General features: G+C 49.9%; 1 protein-coding gene across 1 annotated transcript in view; it reads left to right on the top strand.

Annotated features, from left to right (window-relative positions):
- Positions 1-20,906, top strand: part of Slit3 (slit guidance ligand 3) — a 597,834-nt gene extending 576,928 nt beyond the window's left edge. Inside the window, exons 31-36 of the mRNA XM_087910713.1 lie at positions 143-383; positions 2,594-2,724; positions 11,888-12,042; positions 13,787-14,072; positions 16,557-16,765; positions 20,433-20,906. Coding sequence (XP_087766839.1) covers positions 143-383; positions 2,594-2,724; positions 11,888-12,042; positions 13,787-14,072; positions 16,557-16,765; positions 20,433-20,668 — 1,258 coding nt within the window. The 3' untranslated portion in view covers positions 20,669-20,906. The remainder of the gene's footprint in view (positions 1-142; positions 384-2,593; positions 2,725-11,887; positions 12,043-13,786; positions 14,073-16,556; positions 16,766-20,432) is intronic.
- Positions 20,907-21,617: the final 711 nt, after the last annotated feature.

Below are 21,617 nucleotides of genomic sequence, written 5' to 3'. Positions count from 1 at the left end.
CCTGCACTGAGTCAGCTTTTGAAAAAAGAGAGAGAAACTGAAACATAGAGGATCCGCTCCAGCTAGAGGCAAGAATGGAACTTCCCACTTCAGCTCTCCCCTTAACTATGGTTGTCTCCTCTCTCCCCTGCCCCCCTTCCAGTGGGCTCTTCTGTGAGCACCCGCCACCCATGGTTCTGCTCCAGACCAGTCCCTGCGACCAGTATGAGTGTCAGAACGGGGCGCAGTGCATTGTGGTGCAGCAGGAGCCCACTTGCCGCTGTCCCCCGGGCTTCGCTGGGCCCAGGTGTGAGAAGCTCATCACTGTGAACTTCGTAGGCAAGGACTCCTACGTGGAACTGGCCTCTGCCAAGGTCAGGCCGCAGGCCAACATCTCCCTGCAGGTATGTTCTTCCCCTCCCATCTACCATCCTAGGAAGGACCCCAGTGTGACACCCCTTAGAGTAAAGCTGGCGTTTCCCAGATCCCTTAGCAAGCCTGCCCCTTCTCCCAGAACATCAAAGACAATGCTCGGTTTTGCAGGGGCTGGACCAGCCTAGAGCAGTCTGTAAGAAACCTCCTGGTGAGTCTCATAGCAGGCAGCAGCTCCTTGTTATCCCCTCGTTCATTCATTAAAAGTCACTTGTACAACTGTCCTGTGCTGGACAATGGGGACCAGGATGACTGAGAAAGAGAAGCTGGGAGCTAAGGGAGCACCGAGGAGGACATGCTCCTGGCCTATAGGGAGGAATCAGGCCGGAAGAGCTAAGTGGTTCTGGAGCTTATGTGACACTTTCCCTAAATTCTGGGGAGAGGGATAAGGACCGGAGTGACCCAGTAAAGAACAAAGGCTGGGGAGGAGCCGGCTGAGAGAGCTGCCTTTGCAAAGACCTAGAGGCACAGGCAAGCAGGACACATTCAGGGAATGGAAAAGAGAATGAACCAAGTGGTTTTGTCACCACCTTAGCCCCAGGGGTGCAATTGGACATTGCAGGCCAATTCGTAGCCCAGACACTGCTGGGTGCTGCCGCCCAGCTCTGTGACCTTCACCAAGGTTTAATCTGGAGCTTCCGCATGAAGCTCACTCAGCACCGATCTGATCTCTGCAGCCCTACACACAGCAGGGTCTGCTCCAGACTGTGGACCTGAAGGATACAAAAGAAGATACTCTCCCTGCAGAGCCTGTCCGAGGGGCAGGACTGTACCTTTGGTATCCTTGCTAGCACAAATTGTGAGCTCTAACTTCCCCCACCCTCCTGCTTCCTTCCTTCACTCCTCCCCACCAGAACAGCCTTCAGTGCTCCAGACACCCAAATGAGCTGTCAGATGTACCTGCTCCACGTCCAGGCCTGTGGAGACTCAGCCAGCAGCCAGCTGACCAGCAGTGCGGCTTCTCCCGGTGCCTGTGTTCACCCAGGTGCCTCAGCAGGACCTGTGCGGAGCTCTTAAACTTAGGTTTGCCCACAAAGACTCACGCTACCTGGCTCAGGTGTGAAGCCCAGAAAATGGTATCATTAACATCCCCAGCCAGTTCTGAACACATCGCTGTCTGCTTCATGGGATACACTGAGTGAAGCTCTGGTCTTTAGCCTTTGTTTACAACATTAGTAGATGAAGTTCCATGCAGAGAGACAAGCTTCAAGGGGCAGGTATTTTGTTGGTTCACACTGTATACCACTAGTAGGAGAGGCAGGTTAGAGTTGGGGCCTCCTGGTGTGCAGGTACAGCCAGCCCAGTTTCCACCCCTGCACCCTCAACCAGGCACAGATCAAAAACATTGTAAAGACATTTGCCACTGTCTTGAACATGTAGAGACACACTTAGCTTCTGCCAAGTATGTCCAGCCCACAGCCCTCAGGCCATGTGTAGCTAAGGACAGCTATGAATATGAGCCAGAGAAAATCGGAAACTTACTTAAAACATTATGAGATGTTATTATTTGCGATTCTTTCTCAAGACGGTTTTTTTTCTGTGTAACAGAATTCCGGGTGTTCTGGAATTTGCTCCGTAGACCAGGCTGGCCCCAAACTCACAGAGCTCTACCTGCCTCTGCCTCCCAAGTGCTAGGATTAAAGGTGTGTGCCACCACCACCCGGCTATTTGTGAACTTTTTTATACGTCTGTTGCACAGTTCTCCGGCATGAATTAATAGATGATAGGGTTACATCACAATCTCAAAAGGTGGAGCGTGACGGTAACCCCTACATGTGCATTACAGCTATTACCATAGCATTTTCCCTGGGTCAGGTATTGTCATGCATCTAGAGAGGGTAGAAATCAAGTGGAAGGGGTGCATGGATTCAGTGCAGATACCCTTTTATATAAGGGACTTGAGCATCCTTGAGCGGTCAGTGACTTTGACGTCTTGGTTTCTTGGCACGTAGTACATGCTCAATGCATATTTGTTGAAGCAGTTTGCTCAGCTAACATAGGCGGTATAAGCTTATCTCTTGCCTCCTGGAATAGACAGGCCAGATGGGGAAAGAGATATGGATCTGAATTCCAATCTGGTCTCAGCTCTGAGACAACCACCTGAAGAGGGTGCTGGGAGTTAATCAGGAGAGACTGGAACTGGGGTAGGTCCTAACTCACACAGGCTGGTTGCTCTCCGCAGGTGGCCACTGACAAGGACAACGGCATCCTCCTTTACAAGGGAGACAATGACCCCTTGGCGCTGGAGCTATACCAGGGCCATGTGAGGCTGGTGTATGACAGCCCGAGCGCCCCTCCAACCACCGTGTACAGGTAAAAGACGCCGCGCCCAGCCCCAGGATGCGTTCCTTCAGAGTAGACCCTAGGTGACTCTGAGGCCGCTGTCCCACACAGACGCGCATACTGCTCACAGAGTGGCAGGTGGGAGGGAGAAATGGGCTGCTGGAGGCAGAAGCAGGACCGGAAGGCAGGCCCGTGTACGGGGATGACATCTCATTACCATAAGATAAATGGCCAGCTGGCTACTATGCTTGGAGCCAGGTGCTCCAATGGAGATGAGGCTGCTTAATGAGGTGCCCTTTTCAAAATGTCATCCTAATCTTTTATTAGTTTAAGAAAGGAAGCAGGGCGATTAGCATGCAATTCAAGAAGAGGAAATTCGGGAGCACCCAGGGAACGGGGCTGTGTTCAAGTGACTTTCAAACCGTTCTGAAAGACAGTGTTTCCTAGACTTGAAATCTTTTTAACAGTCACCCTGTAGTTGGGCAGCTTGCTGTAGCTGTGACAAAATGCCAGAGATGATCAACTTATAAAGAGAGAAGGTTTCTCTTGGCTCACAGTTTTAAGAGATTTCAGTCTGTGGTCATGTGGCTTCACCACTTTGACTCTCCCATCATGGTGGAAGCAGGTATTGGAGCAAGCTGCTCACCTCCTGGCAGCTGAAATGCACAGAGAGAAGAGGGGACCAAAATCCCATGATTCCCCTCAGGCTGTGCCCCTCAGTGAACAGAGGACTTCCCACATAGGTCCTACTTCTTGAAGGTTCCACTACCTCTCAGGAGCACCACAGACTCTGGGCCAAGCCTGCAACGCATACACCTTTGGGGGACACCTTAGCTGCAGGATGCACCCCCAGTTTTCTGCATAGCTGCTGTGCAACGGTTGCCCCGTGTGCCACCTTCAGCCCACACTCAGCCTCCTCACGCCCCTCGGCTGTACCTAAGTGACATCTCACGCAGACACGCCCATTCACGCTTCATGTTTTCTGCCCTTTCGTGAAGAACAGAGTGAGCAACCTCATCTGAAATAATTCTCCAGAATTATCCGATGATGCTCAAAAGCTTTCCCTTGATAAAGCATCTTAAATGGAGGGCAGTCGTCAGTCCCTAACTGTGTGCATTTTAGATGGAGGACAGTCAGTTCATAAGCTATATGCGAATTGAAAAACTAGTTTTGGTCGCGATCACTGCAGGTAATGGACATTCAAACCTCCACCAAATACTGATTAAAAGTTGGTTATATTTTATGATATTTTTAAATAACCACCAGGCCTTTCAATGCCCGTCTGAGTTGCCCTGGAGTCACATAAAACCAACAGCAGAAAGAGCCTAACTCGAAGGCTGTGCACAAAGGAGGCCACGCTCCCCCGGGGGACTTAAGAGCTTCTCCAGTTAACTAAATCTTTTCTTCAGCTGAAACTTTGTATTGAACTTAAGACTGTTAGTACACAGGGGTGGAACTGCCCTGCAGAGCTGGGAGGCACAGGCTTCTGGTTCTCCTCCAGCACACCCAATTTGAAAACCCTTGTTATAGCCAGCATGTGTGAGCTGGTCGTGGTAGCAAGTGCCTTTAACTCCAGTGCGCCAGAGGCCAAAGAGCATGTGTGGATCTTTGTGAGTTCACGGTCAGCCTGGTCTACATAGTGAGTTCCAGGACAGCAAGGGCTACCCTGCCTCAAAAAAATAAATAAACAACAGTTTTGGTTGGAGGGTATAACTCAGTAGAAGGGTGTTTATTGAACACGCAGTCCCTGAGTTAAGTCTTTCTCTCTCTCTCTCTCTCTCTCTCTCTCTCTCTCTCACACACACACACACACACACACACACACACACACACACACTGTGGAGTCAGAGATGGAAGACAGAAAGCAATGGAAGAGGCAACAGTGACTCTCAGAGCAGAGTGTGGTCCCTGAGGTGGCAACACCTAGTGACATGGTTTAAAATACAGAAATATTCATCTCCAATCCTTACCCCAGAAGTAATGGATATAAAATCTATGTTTAAAGAATCTTTCAGGTGACTTTCAAGAATAAAAAAAAAAAATCTTTTTTGAAACAAGAGCCTGCTATATCACCCCAGCTGACCTGAAACTCACTGTGGAGACCAGTCTAGCCTCAAATTCCCTGCCTGCCTCTGCCACGGAGTGCTGGGATTAAAGGTGCACACCATATCCAGCTTGATGCAGCAATTTCAGAAGCAGAGGTGAATGTGTAAAAAGTCCCTAGAGAAGGAGCCATTTGAGTGGGATGGTGAAGGGAGAAGCGTGTATGTGCAGAGAAGACAAGTGGGTGGACTGGGTTGGGACAGACAGTGGCAAGGACACCAGCCAGAGCAGAAGGCTCACAGTGGAGGATGAAGAGAGACAAGGCCAGCCTCAGACCGTAGGACACAGCAGATACTGGGTCTCCTAACATCTTTGTTTCTGAAACTGGTGACCTTAGACAAGTGGGAAAGACAGAGAGTAGGGAGACAGGGCCAGAAGCAGCCTGACAAACTATATGCCTGAGAGAAGGCGCTTGGTGTCACTTAGAGGGGAAAGAAATGGCCTCCCTCTCCTTCCCTGTCCGCCTTCCTGTGGCACTGATGGGTGTTTCCTAGGGTGCTGCTGGTGAGCGTGAAACAGTACTTGGCAAATGAGCCGTGGTGTGGACTGTACAGGACAAGGTTAAAGACAGGCCTCCGGAAGCAGCTGGGCTCTGTGCAGAGTGAGGAGCCCTCTGGAAACACTGTGCCAAGGCACCTCCTAAAGCTGTCACCAGGGAGTTGTATGCATTTATCAAGCCCACTAGGGAGATGGCATGCCCTTGGAAAGCACCAAATGATGGACGCTCAAGCAGATGATTTGGGTTCTCATGCCAACCCTGGTGACAGAGTGTCATTGTCCTTCTGCTCATAATCATAAGGGGCCGCGGGCTCTAGAAATGTCAAATTAGAAATGTTTTATGGGGCAGTTAATGTATATTTATATGCATATCGTCCACATAGTCTAAGGGCAATTTTAGAGAACATACAGTATTCTTAATAATGTATGTTTTGATTACAACCCATCACGTGAGGTCATGTGTGGAATTTTCCGCTTGTGACATCATGTTAGTGCTCAAATTTTTCATGTTTTGGAAGTCTTTTGCTTTTCCTGATCTAGGAATGTTCAACCTATGGTGTTATCTTTCACTCACTGTCTTGATAAACACTTATCAGTTTCCTGAACCAAATGTAGGGGACGGGAGATCAAATACCCCACACAGAGAAGAAGGCACACATGTTGACAGACAGTGGCTACACAGACAGGATGTAGCAGGCCTCCCTGGAGGCTCCCTCGCCTTCTGTGGGGACACTTCTGAAGAAGGAGTAAATTATTCCTACTTGGAAGATAATGGAGGGCTCCCAGGGGAAGGAGCCTAACTTACCACTAAGAGGCGTCTGATGCCCTCTGTGAATGCCATGCTGGCAGGGACTGTCATTCACGACTGGTTCTGTGTGAACTGACAGGGGCTGAGGAAGCAGCTCCTCAGAGTCATCGCAGTGACTTCTCGCCACCTGGAAGCTATGTCAGCCTTGAATAAAAGCCAAGAAACCAAACCAAAGCTGGCCTAGCAGAGGAGTTGGCAGTCTACAAATTTCTCTCCCTAAGGTCCCCACGAACAAGCCTCAAGGAAATGTGGGCTGCCGGGGCCACTGCAGACTTTCCGCTCCTGGAGCAGGTGGATTCCAGGGCCTCCCGTCTGCCCATCCCTGGTTCAGCTCAGGTCCCTAGCAGTCATGGGACGTAAAGAAGCATGTCAAGATTCTACTGCAGGCCACAGGGCAAGCATGCAGCGAGCCCACCCAGGGCTTTCCTTCCCCAGAATAGGCCAGGCCTTCGGTATGGAGACTTGCCATAGTCTCTTGCCCACAGGGCCAGGGACCTGTGGGAAGGGTCAGCTAACTGAAACTCCAGTGGGCACTTGTGAGGAAAGGGCTGCAGATTACCAAGAGAAACTGAATATTCAGGTTGTGGGGGGCATGTCTTGGTTTTTGTTTTTTAAGGCCTGCCCTTTAGAACACCATGCATGAGTCAGCTTTGCCAGGCAGAGCACACACCCCCTCACAGTGTGCATGCATCATTCACGGCCAGGGTCTTTGTCCCATTTGTTCCTGAACCACTGGACAGCATCTCTCCTGTCTGAGGGATGGGAAGCCTGGTTGCTTAGAGGGAGCCCAGGATGGGAAGAGCTTGGCCCTAGACACAGGCAGGTTTCCATCAAATCCACCCTCCCGTTGTGGCGGCTGCAGGCCACTGTATAAGGGTGCAGGAGTCAGTTGCTAGAGAGGGGTCTGTAGACCCAGCAGCTTGCCTAAAGAAATAGCAAGCCTTTGTTCCTGCAGGGCTCTGCCGCCACCTATTGGTCACTCTTGGCATCCACGAGAAATGACCACCTGGTGATCTTTTTCCCACAGTGGCCCAGAGTCCCATAGCTGGGAGACAGAAACTTAAGCCCTGACTTCACTATTTCCACTTGAGGCACCAAGGCGATAAGTCTCCTGTTCCTGAATGAGGAAAGACGTGCCTGCCTGTGGTCTTGTTAGGGGTAAATGAAGGTTTTCAGCTTCTGCCCTTACCCATAGCCCACCCGCTGCCACTATTAAAAGCAAAAGAGAGGGTCAAGAGCATTTGCTGCTCCTGCGGAAGACCCAGATTCAGCTCCCAGCGCCCATATCATGCAGCTCACAGCCACCTGTAACTCTGGTTCTAGGACAGTCGTTCTCAACCTCTGGGTCACGACCCCTTTGGGGGAGTCGAACGGCCCTTTCACAGGGGTCACCTAAGACCATCCTGCGTATCAGATATTTACATTACAGTTCATAACAGTAGCAAAATGGCAGTTGTGAAGTAGCAATGAAATAGTTTTATGGGGGTCACTGCGTGAGGAACCGTATTAAAGGGTCACAGCGTTGGGAAGGTTGAGGACCCCTGCTCTAGGAAATCCAGCATCCTCTTCCGGCTTCTGGAAGCTCCAGGTATGCACGTGGCACACATGCCGGCACTCACATGTGCACATAAAATAGAACAACATCTTCACACATAACCGAGAACTCTGTGGGCCCCTCTGGCAATACCTATAGCCATAGCAGCATTAGACAGGCGCCCTCCGGTCAGAAACCTCAGTACTGCTACCACTTGGGGTTGTGTGACCCCAGTGAACAATAAGGAAGACTTTCAGGTCCCTTGTCGCCCCTGGAATCCCTAATGATCTCTCCAGGAGCCTGATCACCAGGGTTTGCCGGTGCAGCATGGCCATTTCCCTTGGAGCAAACAGAGGCTGGGATCTGGGTTTTGACTTTTACCCTCTTCTTGTTATTGTTGTCGTCGTTATTGTTGTTGGCAGCAGTGTAGCCTATAGCAGTGCTCGCTGCTAATATTTTGATTGGAAGACCAGCGTTTACAACTTTGAAAAGATCTTGTGTGCATATGTGATTGTGAGAGCAGGCATGTGCCTGTGGAGGTCAGAGGACAACCCCTGTGTCAGTCTTCATCTTCCACGTTGTTAGGTACCGGTTCTCTTGTGTATTGACGGGAATACCAGGCCTGTGAATCTGTGAACTTCAGGGATTCTCCTGTCCCCACCCCCATTCCCGTTCTCCCTGCAGCTTTGAAGTGACAGGTGCACACTACTGTGCCTGGCTTCACGGTGGCGGGGGGTGGGGGGATTCTGGGATCTGAACTTGGGTCTTCATTGTTACACAGCAAACTCTTTGCCCACTGAGTTATCTCTCCAGCCCCTAGTACATTTGTTAAAAGGTGTGCAAAGCAAGCAGACAAAGCTGTGCACGCAGCCAGGGATGGGGGGCAGCACTGCCTGTGGCAGAGACTTACAACTGCAGCCTGTCCTTACCCCCAAGCTCCAGCCTGCTGGCTCTCAACCGTACTCCAAGACCTCAGCTGGCCCAAGAGAGCTTAGGAAGGGACAAGGAAATGGGCTTAACAGCCCAGAAGGAACCAGCAGTGTTTCTTGCTGTCCCTGGATACATCCAGAACTGGAAAATAGCTGCCCAAACTCCCTTGACCTTTACTTAGTTCTAGAAGGAAAGGAAGAGACAGTAGCATACCACACTACCCTGGCATCATAGCTGCCCTTGACAGAGGCTGCCCTCACACACCCAAGCATGAGTCTGCTTGCTAGCGTTTGGGTCTTTAAGATCTTCTAGAGGCTCTTGTGCTGAAGGCTGTGGTGCTATTAGGAAGTGGAGCATTGGAAGAGGAAGTGAGGTCACTAGGTGGGTGTGTCCTTAAAGGGAATATCGGGACCTAGCCCCTTTCTCTTTGCTTCCTGGCCATCAAGAAGTAAACGAACCTCTGCCAAAAACTGGCCTGAAAACAGCTACGGACTACAACCTTTGAAAATAGGCCCCCGCCCCTCGTCTCAGTTATCAGGACAGCAGCAGCTCTAGGGTGGTAGGGGACACAGCTGCACATTTTTTGCACATGGTTAGAAAACTGAGTGCGGACTCCGCCCTCTTTCTCTAACCCTCACACATCAACTTGTCTGGGAGAGGACAGCCTCTGCCTCTTGTGACTCAGAGCAGGAAGAGATGCCTCTAACACCTTCATCCAACTTCTCAACTCCTCATCCCTGAACCAGACCCCCCCAGAGGTCTCTCGGCTCCTGCTCTACCCTCATTTTCCTGCTTCTTGGCTAGACCTTATGCTCAAAAGTCAGCCGTTTGATTTAGAGGAAGTGTTGTGAGAGCAGAGTGTGAACTTGAGCTTGGTGACTTGCTACTGATCCCAAGCTCCTAAGACAGTGTGTCCCAGAGCATCAGTAGAAGGATGGATGGATGGATGGATGGATGGATGGATGGATGGATGGATGGATAGATGGATGGATGGAGAGGAAGGAGTAAGAGTGGGTACATCCATGGGCAGGAGGAGAAAAGAAGGGAGGGAGAAATGAATAGGTAGACAAATAGCTATGAAAGTTGTTTTGGGGTTTGTTTGTTAGTTAGTTTTTGAGGACTTGGGTGCATCCCAGGCTCCTACATGTTCCCCTCCATCACCACTTTCTCCCAGAATCAGAGCTACAGTAGCTACAGTAGGGATCCCCAGGGCACAGGCTGTGGTGGGTTCTTGTGAATGCTGTGTGTATATGTGCACGTGGAGGCCAGAGGAAGAGCCCAGTATGGCCCCTGGGGTGCCATCCACGTCCTTTTGGCAGGGTCTCTCACTGGCCTGAACTGACCCCCCAGTGCTGGGATGGCCAGTGTGCAGCACCACACCTGACTTTTTCTGTGGGTTCTAGGGGACCAGACTAGCACTTCGCTGACCCAGCCCCCCATTAACAGTATAAATATCACCAACAATTGTACATCCTCCCAGTAATTGATCACTTAATGACTGTGGCAGGTTATTCTCCCTTTCGAGGACACTGAGACGGGATTCTGTGATAGGCCATTGTCCTGGCCAGCAAAGAGAGGATGGAGAATGGCTATCTCTGGTTACACAGCCAACCTGTCCTCTGCCTACCATTTCCCTCACCTCTTGTGAAATGCCACAGTCATTGACACTGTCCCTGCTACCTATAAAATCAGTGGGAATCCCAAGAATATTTCAAGGAGAGCAAGAATCTCCTGTCTGCCAACCACACGTGAACCATGAAGACAGGTCTAGCAACTCCGCAGTGAGCCCCGTTTTTCATGTCTCCAAACTCCTGTCACCTCCCACTGTTCCCTCCCAGCCCCTGCCAAGGATGGAGTCCTGGAAGGAACAGAACTTTGGAATCAGAAGTTTTGCCTATAATCCCTGTCTCTGGCATGTATTAGCTGGATGACCTCAGACAGGTCACTTAACTCGCTAGGACTGAGTGTCGTTATTTGCAAAGTGGGTTATCTAATACCCACTCCGCAGAATTATCAAATAATATAAGTGAGTGATACATGACTCATCATAAGTCCCTGCTCTAACACATATTGTTGGGGGAGGGGAGTAGACAGTTCCGTTTCCCTAAGCTTTCAGGTCTGTCGTTCTGGAACAAGGATAGACTCGCGTGGCATAACATGAGAGCCTCTTTCCTCGGATGTGGCCTGCTCTGATCTGGTGGCCATACAACAGATTTAGGTAGAACAAAGACAAATTACCGGTATCTTAACCAAGAGAGAGTTTGTTTCATACATGCTAGGGGGGAAAAAATCACACCATACTGGAATATTTTCTCCCAGATGTTTCCCAGAGCAAAGCTAACTCCTCAGTGAGGTTGACGGAGGAAACGGGGCTTTTGAAGGGACCGCATCTTCAGTGAGCAAGTGTCCAGGTGGTGTGCAGGTAGCACCAGCCAGAGGTGATGGGCTAGGGATAGCTTTGCCCCTCTGTGAAAAGACCAGAGCAGGACCTGGGTATCTACTGCAGTGCCTCTAGGCCGGCTTGGTGCGGGAGCAGACCTGCTACAAGGGCCGTCACTGGGACCACTGCTCAGCTGAACACAGAAAGAGTTGGCATGAACGTTCACTGCTCACTCAGGACTCTGTGCTTATGTGAGGAAACAGCCCTGTTTTCAGGAGACACACCTGAGGGATCTAGAGGTCAGGGATCATGACATGCATCTCTTACCCTTACATTGCTCAGAGAAAGAGTGGAGGTGGGGGCCAAATGCAAGTAATTGAAGAGCCTGGGCAAAAAGATCTTTTCTGTGTTAAAGGAGCAGCGGGCTGCGTTCTTGCCCAGATCCTGGCTAGCTTACCCCTGAAATAATTACATGGAAACTGTATTCATTTAAACACTGCCTGGCCCATTGTCTCCAGCCCCTTATTGGCCAAAACTCACACATTAATGAACCCATTTCTAATAATCTGTATATCACCACAAGGTCGTGGCTTACCGGGAAGATTATAACCCGCATCCATCTCAGAAAGGAGAGCCATGGCGTCTGCCTGACTCTGTTTCTTTCTCCCAGCATTCTGTTCTGTCTACTACACCTGTCTATATTCTGACCTATCAAACCAAGGCAGTTTCTTTATTAACCAATGAAAGTAACACAATAGGCAGATGACCCTCCTACATCATTTCTGTTTTGTTTTTGTTTTTGTTTTTGTTTTTGCAACTTGCAGTTGTTTCCAAATGGAGACTAGAGCAGAATGCACGCAGTGCCAATCCAAACTGCAGCCCTGTGCCTGGCCGCGGAATGCGCCTCACCTCTGGCTCTTTCCCTTTCTCTCCTGTGCAGTGTGGAGACGGTGAACGATGGTCAGTTTCACAGTGTGGAGCTGGTGATGCTAAACCAGACCTTGAACCTGGTGGTAGACAAAGGAGCCCCCAAGAGCCTGGGGAAGCTTCAGAAGCAGCCAGCAGTGGGCATCAACAGCCCCCTCTATCTTGGAGGTAACTCTCCCCCACCCTCCATCACCACCTTGCCCCACCCTTCCCACCTTCCCGACTTCCTGCTTCTGCACCAACACCCAGAGCTGATGCCAGGGGTCTCCCTGATGTCTTCTTGCCCCCTACTGCCAAGGTCAGTCAGAGGAGTCTTCCTGGAGGAAGTGATAGCAAAACTGGTTGCTGAAAGGGTGGCCAGGCGCTAGCCCAGCCATGGGGACAGACTCTGGACATATGCTGGCGAAGGGAAAAGGGTGGGCCTCTGTGGGAATAGCAGGGGTGCAGGGAGGGGAGAGGAGGGAAGGAGGAGATGAAAGGGTGTCCGGGCTCTGCTACAGTTTAAGCTTCAGGGCAGTACCCCCTCTGGGCTGCCACCTCTTGGACGTGATGAGAAGCCCCACCACACTGAGGTCAAGCTTGTACCAGGGCCAAACTGGCAAACCACCACAAGCTGCCTAGACCAGAAATGAAGCCCCTAGGGTGGTGGGTCATGAAGAATTATATGTAGAAAAGAAAAACCAACATCAGAGCAGGCGCGGGGGTTCAGATTGGGACACGGGTAGAATGCTACCCTAGTGAGGGTGAGCGACACCCTGGGTTGTACCCAGAGACACGTATGTTCACACAGCCACTGACGCGGTTTGTTCAAGGCTGAGTCCTAAGACTCGGGTGTCCCCTGCCACGGGCTGGCCTTGGCCCAGGGACTTGCACTGTGAGCAGGCCATCTAGATGCAGGAGACACAGAGTACTCCTGGCCCAGACCCATCTCAGGACACAGATTCTCCACAAGGAAGACCCTCCCTCCTCTGCACCTGCTCCGCTGTGGCCTCAAAACTGGGCACTTTCCCCAGCCAACATCGGGCCTAGAGATAGGAATTAGCATGGAAGGGGAAGAGTAAAAGCTTTATTTTATTTTAATATTTTATTTTATTTTATTTTAGAGACAGGGTCTCACGTAGCCCAGGCTGACCTCAAACTTCATCTGTAACCAAGGATAACTTGAACTTCTAATACACCCACCTCTACCTGCTGAGTACTGGGATTACAGGCATGTGCTGCTGTGCCCAGTATATGCAGTGCTGGGCATTGAACCCCAGGGCTGTGTGTACGCTAAGCATTCACAGCAGCTAAACCATAGGCCCAATAGTAAGAGGAGAGGGAAAATACAGACCAGACATCACCAAAAACAGAGTCAGGCCTTTACCAGTGGTCTGACTCAAAGGGTAGCGAATATCCTGGAAACCTTGAACCCCGGAGCTTCACTGATGCAAGCTGCTCCCCTACTCACATCTTCTCTCCCGAAATACAGCTCCTTTTCTGTGGGCTTTCAAACAAGAACGAGAGTAAGGGGGGGCACCTCAACCCAGTGGGGACAGCAGGGTGGCCAAGTGTTCCTCCACCCACACCATACCTAAGGGATGGGCCTCGGTTAAGCCAATGGGACTGTGTGGCAGTCAGTGATAGTTCCTCTCATTTCTCCTCTGAAAGTTCACAACACAGACTTCCGGGGGACTTTTTTTCTGAGATTAAATACTGGTGATAAGTGGACTTTTAACAACATTAGAGCAAGGACTCATCCCTGTGAGGAGAAGACCCAGTCTCTGACCCGTTAGTTCAGTTTGAACAGCAGAGGCCCAGAGCTGTGAACGCTAACTATGAACACATTGCAGTGTGTGTTCTCACTGGGAAGACCAAGGGGGTGGGGAAGGCCAAGGGGGTGTCTTCAGGCTGTGCCCATTTCCTCCCGCAGGCATCCCCACCTCCACGGGCCTCTCAGCCTTGCGCCAGGGTGCAGACAGGCCGCTGGGCGGCTTCCACGGCTGTATCCACGAAGTGCGCATCAACAACGAACTGCAGGATTTCAAGGCCCTCCCACCTCAGTCCCTTGGGGTCTCTCCTGGCTGCAAGTCCTGCACTGTGTGTCGACACGGCCTGTGTCGCTCTGTGGAGAAGGACAATGTCGTGTGTGAGTGCCACCCGGGATGGACCGGCCCACTGTGTGATCAGGAAGCGCGTGACCCCTGCCTTGGTCACAGGTGAGTGTCCTAAGAGCACTAGGTTCTCGGCTCACAAGCTGCCCTGCCCACATGGAAGGACTGAGCACTGGTGGATGCTGGGAGAATTGTGATCTTATTGTGGCTAGCACAACTGCTTAAAATGCCCAGAAGCGAGGTTCCTACATCCAAGCAGCAGGCCCGGCTTCAAAGCATGAACATGAGGGGGACTTTCTCAAAATATCTGTCTCTACCAGGCAGCCCGTAGGACCTGCTAGACTCTGCACTGCCCCTGTGTAATCAAAAAAGCCTCTCAGAAGGGACATAAAGCCCCAAACACAGCCCAGAAAATAGAAGACGTACGGATTCCAGTTCCTGAGTCTGCATAAGTGCACATCTGAATCATGTTTAATGGTTCAGCCCTTCATTATTCATTCCACACGTGTTTATTGAGGGCCTACTATGCGCAGGGCCTTGTACTCAGTGCAAGAGACCCCAGTATTCTAGAAACTGCCATTGACAAGATATAAGACCAGGCTTGAGAATGGTAATTTGGCTGGCTGGACAAGTTGAGGAATAATAGTCTTGATCAAGAAGGAAGGTGTGCTGTAGAGGCCTAAACTTCCCGTTACTCTTGATGTGTGTGCCTGGCCCTGGAATTAGTATGAATCCTGACCTGAATGTCATCAGTAGACTCAGCAATGTGTCATGATTGAAAATGCAGGCTTTGAGAGCTGGAGAGGTGGCTTAACAGGCAAAGGCTCTTGCCTCCCAGCCTGATGACCTGAGTTTAATCCCCAAGACCCACACAGCAGAAGGCAAGATCCAACTCCTACGAGTTGTCTCCTGACCCCCACAACCATGCTGTGGCATATGCACACACGGAGAAATAAACAGACAAATAAGTCAAAGCAATATTTTAAAAAGAAAGAGCTGGGAGCTCGAGAGATGACTCCATGGTTCTTCCCAAGGACCCAGGTTCAAGTTCCAGAACCCACGTGACAGTTCACAGCCATCTGTAACTCCTGTTTCAAAGGATCTGACACTGTTTTCTGACCTTTGTGGGTGCTAGGCACACATGTGGTACACATATATGCATGCAAACAAAATACCCACATACATTAAAAATAAATAAATCTTTTTAACTTTTCGAAGAAGAAAAAAGAGATGGCTTAGTGGCTAAGAGCACTTGCTGCTCTTGCAGAGAACCTGGGTTCACCCAGGCACCTACCTGGTGACTCACAACCATCTGTAACTCCAGTTCCAGAAGGTTCAATGCCCTCTTCTGGTGTCCACAGGCACCAGGCACATACATGGTGCACATACACATGTGTAGGCAAAACTATCATATACATAAAATAAACAACTCAAAAAATTTAATTACGAAATGCAGACTTTACCATTCATCCATCCTTCTCTCTGGGAAATGGACAGCAGGCTAGTTCATGGGAGGGGCTATCACAGAGTGAGGAGTGACGCGCTTCACACAGTACCTGGTACATGGTGCATGTCATCTGCTAACATGTTAAGTGTCTCTTGTCCAAAATGCCTGACACTAGAAATGTTTCACACTTGGGGTATCTTTTCACATTTTACAATGATGCACATCTACCTCTGAGATATTTGGGGGATGAGAACCAAGTGCATATACAGAGTTCATTTATATTTCATAGACCCCCTCATACACAAGGCCTAATAGTTCTGTATGATCTGTTCGATGTGTCTGTGTTTTATCAGCAGCCACTGATGGAGATCAGGTGTAGGATTACTCCTCTGGACTCCATGCTGATGGTTAAAATGTTTTAGATTTGGGGGCATTCTGAGTGAGGGTTGTTCAACCTCTAGTAGTAGAAATAGTAATAAGAGCATTTGCTCTTTAAATTGAGGGAGGTTTAGAATACTGACAGAGACCAACAAAGTGACTCAGTAGGTAGAGGAGCTTGCTGCTAAGCCACCTGAGTTCAAACCCAAGGACCCACATGGTAGAAGAGAACCTACTGTAACAAGTTGTTCTCTGACCTCTAGATGTGTGCCCACATGCCCACTGGTGTTTGCACGCATACACACAATCAATAACGTGCAATATTTAAAATTGTCTTTGCCATATGTGGTGATGCATGTCTTTAATCCCAGCACTTGGGAGGCAAAAACAGGCGGGTTTCTGTGAATTTGAGACCAGCCTGGCCTACACAATGAGACCCTGTTTCAAAAAACATAAAAGTAATTATTTCTTAGTGTCAACGGAAAGCTCAAAGTCTGTTGGGTTATGAATTGACGCGGAAGACGTCGTCTCTGTAGGGAACAGAAGCAGATCGGCATCTGTCTGCTCAGAGCTGGTGGTGGATATTCGCTAGGGCACATGGGCTTCCAGTTACTTGGGATTTGCATGAAAAGAGGTGCTTAGACCCTGGACTGAAGGAGGACCGTGCCCAGCACAAGGTCCCATATCTCTGTCCTCTGGGAGGAAGGACAGAGGAAGCCGCTAGCAACACTGACTCTGGTCTCGGCCTCTCCCTCTGCCCCCAGCTGCAGCCACGGGAAATGTGTGGCAACCGGCAGCACATACATGTGCCAGTGTGCAGAGGGCTATGGGGGAGCCTTGTGTGACCACAAGAACGACTCTGCCAACGACTGCTCAGCCTTCAAGTGCCACCATGGGCAATGCCACATCTCAGATCGAGGGGAGCCTTACTGCCTGTGCCAGCCTGGCTTCAGTGGCAATCACTGTGAGCAAGGTGAGTCTGTGGTCCTTGTGGGATGGAGGGCGTGCAAAAGAAACAGGGTCGAAGGAGCTGATTTTTCTCCAGAATAGACCATCAGATAGCGAGGAGGAAGCCATGCATGGTGGCTTAAACGACCTGCCCAGAGAAGTAACTTGTACTGCCATTTCCAGGTCATTAAATCAGTTACACTGCCGAGGTACATTCATCAAAGAAGGCTACTGCATAGAAGATGTAGCAGGTGACAGGGTCATTATGGACACTGACTGACTGTCCTGCCACCTTGCAGGGTTTCTCAGAGGAATATACGCCATGTAGAGTGGTACCTAGGGATGTGCTCAGAGCTGAAATGTATGACTTAACTTTGTAAAACATCTAAGTAGGATTTTTTTAAAGATTTATTTTTATTATTTTTCTATCTGTGTGTGTGTGTGTCTGTGTGTGTATGCCATGTGTGTGCATTTCCCACGGAGGCCAGAAGAGGGCATCCGATCCCCTAGAACTGGACTTGCAAGTGGTTGTGAGCCACCCAGGTGCTGAGAACTGAGCTTGAGTTCTCAAGTCCTCTAGAAGAGCTGTAAGCACTCTGAACTGCTGGACCATCTTTATGGCCCCACGTTAGGACTCTTAAAAGTCAGAAGCAGCACTGTTGTCATGAGATAAAATTCTGTGTGTCCTTGAGCCGGACAGTCCTCTCTGGGTTGTAATTCCCCACCCAAAACAACGGCACTCATTTATTGAAAACACTAAGTAATACTGTGATGGATGAGAATTCAACATTGATTCTTGAGTGAGATCCCCGAAGTGGCTAATAAGCCACCTAGAGTGGCCAGCACAGGCAAAATGGCCCAACAAGAAATACCAACAACGTTTTTCCTAAACTGTCTAATGGAGAATGCCTGAGTACAGAGGGAGGGGAGCACCCTCATGCTACCCCATCTCCTTGATTGGCACTGACTCGGAGCTAAGAGAGAGTTTGTCTTCACAGGCAGAAGTAGGCAGTAGTCTCTTGGCGCACTACAGAACCCTGGGCTGGGCACCTGTCGTGTTGGCTGCTGGGCAGTCTCCATCCTCTCAGGCTCTGAGCCCACTTGAGGAGATGCCTGCAGTTTACATGGCTGTACTGTACAGAAAAGGAGCCCAGATTCTGACCCTTCACCCTGCCATGACCCAGGCTTCTAGAGCAAATCCCCAGAGCTGCTGCTGCTGCAGTGTGTTCCACTCCAGGGGCAGCAGATGCCACACCTCCCCATCCCAAGGTGTCACCAACACTCTACCGTACTCACTTGCACGGCCGCAATGTCACACCAGCACCCTGAACCATAACGCAGCAGATTAGGCTGTAGCCCATACCACACCGTACCCATCAGGGACCAACAGGAAGCTGAGCGTGATCTGCAGTTGGGTCTTTAGAAGATCAACAAAATTGACAGATCTGTAGGTAGGCTACGGAAGGCAGAGAGAAGATACAAAATCAGAGATGACAAAAGAGACATTACAAGAAACTGAATTAGTGATGAGCCTTCCATCGTCAGGACTGGAGTGATGACTGAGCAGTTACGAGCACTTCTGACTCCTCAAGAGGACCCAAGTTTGATTCCTCATGCCCACATCCACCCGAGGCCCACAACTACCTATAACTTCAGTTACAGGGAACCCGATGGCCATTTAGGGCTTCTTAAGGCAAGAACACATACAGTGTACACACCCATATTCATAAATAAAAGGTTTTTATATTTTAAAAAAGTCTTCCATCATTAAATGAAAAGGTGCCTATAAGCCCTAAACGTGAGAGGAAGGGGACCAGAAATCCAGGGTCGTCCAGAGACCAGCTTAAGCTGCATGAGACTGCAGAGAGAGAGAGAGAGAGAGAGAGAGAGAGAGAGAGAGAGAGAGAGAGAGGAGAAGGACAAGAAGGAGGGGGAAGAGGAGGAGGAGGAGGAGGAGAAAGAAAAAAGGAAAGGCATGGGGGAGGGGGAGGGGAGAAAGAGGGGAAGAAGTCTTCAATCAAAATTCCAGGACCCCATGAGCTTGCTAATGCTTTCTATCATACGTTTAAAGAAGCGTCATACAGTTCTTCCCAAACCAGTTCAGAAAACTGAAGAGCACAGCGTACTTCCCACTCATTCTGCTGAATTCACATTACCCTTACAGCCAGACAGAGAAACGTGTGTGGGAGAAGAGGGGACAAGGGAAGAGAAGGAGATGGGGTTGGGGAAAACCAAACACCTAGGGGTCAATGTCCCTGACAAACCCAGAAGCCAAAGTCCTTGGCTTGAAACTATCACTTTGGGGGTTTTCTTCTACATAATCACTGGCACCAGCTTCCAAGCCACACCCTGTCACTCAGGGACTCTTGCGTCTCACGTCTGTACAGGGCACCTTTAACTAAACCTGTTTGTGTTTTAAATCTGAAGTAATTTTCGCCTCGGGCCCGTATCAGGATGGCATGCGCACCGCTCATATCCCCTTCACCCCATTGTTAGTGCTGCCATACCTGTGCTCCCACGTTCCACACGCATGCATGCCCACATGCCCTTCATCTCTCTGCTCTTTCCGAGTCCTTTTAAAGCCCTTCCCAGTTTGAAAGAGTTTTGGAAGGTGAATTGTACGCCTGTGCATTGTACTGAAACACATAATCCTTTAAAACGCTCTGATGCTTTTTCTTCCGTCGCCTCTGCGGCTCACAAATGGGTATGGATCGTTGAGGGTGGTGGGTATAGGTGTCATGGTTCTCCAGGCAGATAGTCTCTAAAGCTGAGGCGCGGGAAGACAAGGGATGATGCTATGATTCTGCTTCCCTTTCCCAGATGTTCTGTCAGTGTTGGGAGGAAGTGAAGGCAAAGAACAGGGGTCAGAGGTGAACATCCCAGCACACACGGGAGTCCTCTTTACTGCTCTCCCGTAGTTTCTAGGACTACCAGAAACATCCTGAAGGGCTGTTACCTCATCAGCATCTTTTCCAGATCTCATCTGTGTGGTCACTTCCCCAAAAGCCTCCCGGCCCCTGGACCAAGTCAACTGCCTTTCATGTGCTCTTATAGAAACATGCCCCTTCATAGCTTCTCTCTGCCTTGGTTTCTCATTACAAATAGATCCACTTCGGGGTCGATAGATTGAGTGTCCAGGCTCTAGATCAAGGGGGACGGACTAAGGGAGTGGTAGGGCCAGTCTGGGACCAGTTGGAGCTCTGCTGCCCCATCCAGAGCTCTTAGCATGTTCCCCCGTGGCAACATGGGGAACAGGCTGGCCTCCACAGACCTCCTAGTTTCAAAGAACCCAGCAATCCAGATTCTTAAGTGAATCCAGATGTTTTCCATTTTAGTATCTAAGCGGCTGCCTAGTAACACGATTTAGCCACTCTTTACCAGTTGCTGGTCCCTTGGAGGCTGGAGGGGACCAAGTTCACTCCTGTCACCAGAATATTTTGGAGGAATAATTGTCCTTGTGTAGAGCCTGGCGCAGTAAAAGTTCTCCATTATACATGGAGGGAGGGACAGACAGAGGAAGAATGGAAGAAAGAGTGGGTAAGTGGGGGGGGGGGGGAGGGGACGAGCTAGTGAATAAGTACGTGCGGCTTCAGATCACGTGTCCCCTGATAGCCAATCAGGGAGCCGCCCCATGGTCATACCAGACCCTCTTCACCATCAGTGCCCTAACGTTACATCTCTGCCCTCTTTAGAGAATCCATGTTTGGGGGAGATAGTCCGTGAAGCCATCCGCCGTCAGAAAGATTACGCCTCCTGTGCCACAGCCTCCAAGGTGCCTATCATGGAATGCCGCGGCGGGTGCGGGAGCCAGTGCTGCCAGCCAATCCGCAGCAAGCGGCGGAAATACGTCTTCCAGTGCACCGACGGCTCCTCATTCGTGGAAGAGGTGGAGAGACACTTGGAATGTGGCTGCCGCGCGTGTTCCTGAGCCCTCTGCCACCTTCCCACCCGTCACCTCTCAGACTCCAGCTCACTGGGCTGGGGACAGCCACACGGAACCTCCTTGAGATTCGGGATGAAGGAAAGAAAGCTGGAGAGGAAGAGGCAAAAGAGAGAATATTAAGTATATTGTAAAATAAACAAAAAATAGAACTTATTTTTATTATGGAAAGTGAATATTTTCATCTTTTATTATATAAATATATCACACGGTCTGAGTATATGTACTATATAGTGTGTTATTTTTACCGAGTTTTGTTTTGTGTTGTGTATTTGTTGTGTTTTATAAACAGCTGTTTAAAATTTTAAGACAAAATAAGACTAATAAAAATGTTTTAAACAAAAGGATAAGAATAGAGAAACGGTAGCCTGTCTGAGGAAGGAAGAGGGAATTTTATGTGTACGTAGCCACCATCTCATTGCCTAGGAACAGCACCATCCAGCACGTGTCTGAACCCCACTTCATCCAACCTTGACTTCTCTGGTACAATGAACCCCATTTCTTAACTAACGACACCCAGGCCCGCTTTGGGCTCCGTTGCTTGCCTTACACCATCATCTGATAGGTAGAGGAGCATGGGCTGGGCGTAGACTCAAACTCCAGATTCCTCCAGAAGGAGTGGATACAGGAGACAGGCAGCGGAAAAGACCCATTGGCAAAAAGAAAGCAGGTGTGTTTCCAGCTGCCTTTTCTCTTTGCTCTTTGTTCAGTTTTTCCTTCTGCTTCATTCGTGTCTAGGGAAATTCTAGAGGCAGGGCCTCAGGCATCCAGGAAGCTCTTATTACCATTAGCAAGCACGGTTGTCCAGCTTCAGAATCAGCTCCTGAAGGCCTTTCCTCATCTCCCACATCTTCCCCCACCCCCTCTCCCCCCTTCACAGCCCTTCAGCGTCTGAGCCGCTCACACCAACCCCCTGGTTCTGCCCATCTATCCTCCT

This window comes from Myodes glareolus, chromosome 9 (genome assembly GCF_982192425.1).
Source record: "Myodes glareolus chromosome 9, mMyoGla1.1, whole genome shotgun sequence".
Taxonomy (NCBI): Eukaryota; Metazoa; Chordata; class Mammalia; order Rodentia; family Cricetidae; genus Myodes; species Myodes glareolus.
Note: the sequence above shows the minus strand (reverse complement) of the source record. Positions and strands in the feature narration are given on the sequence as shown.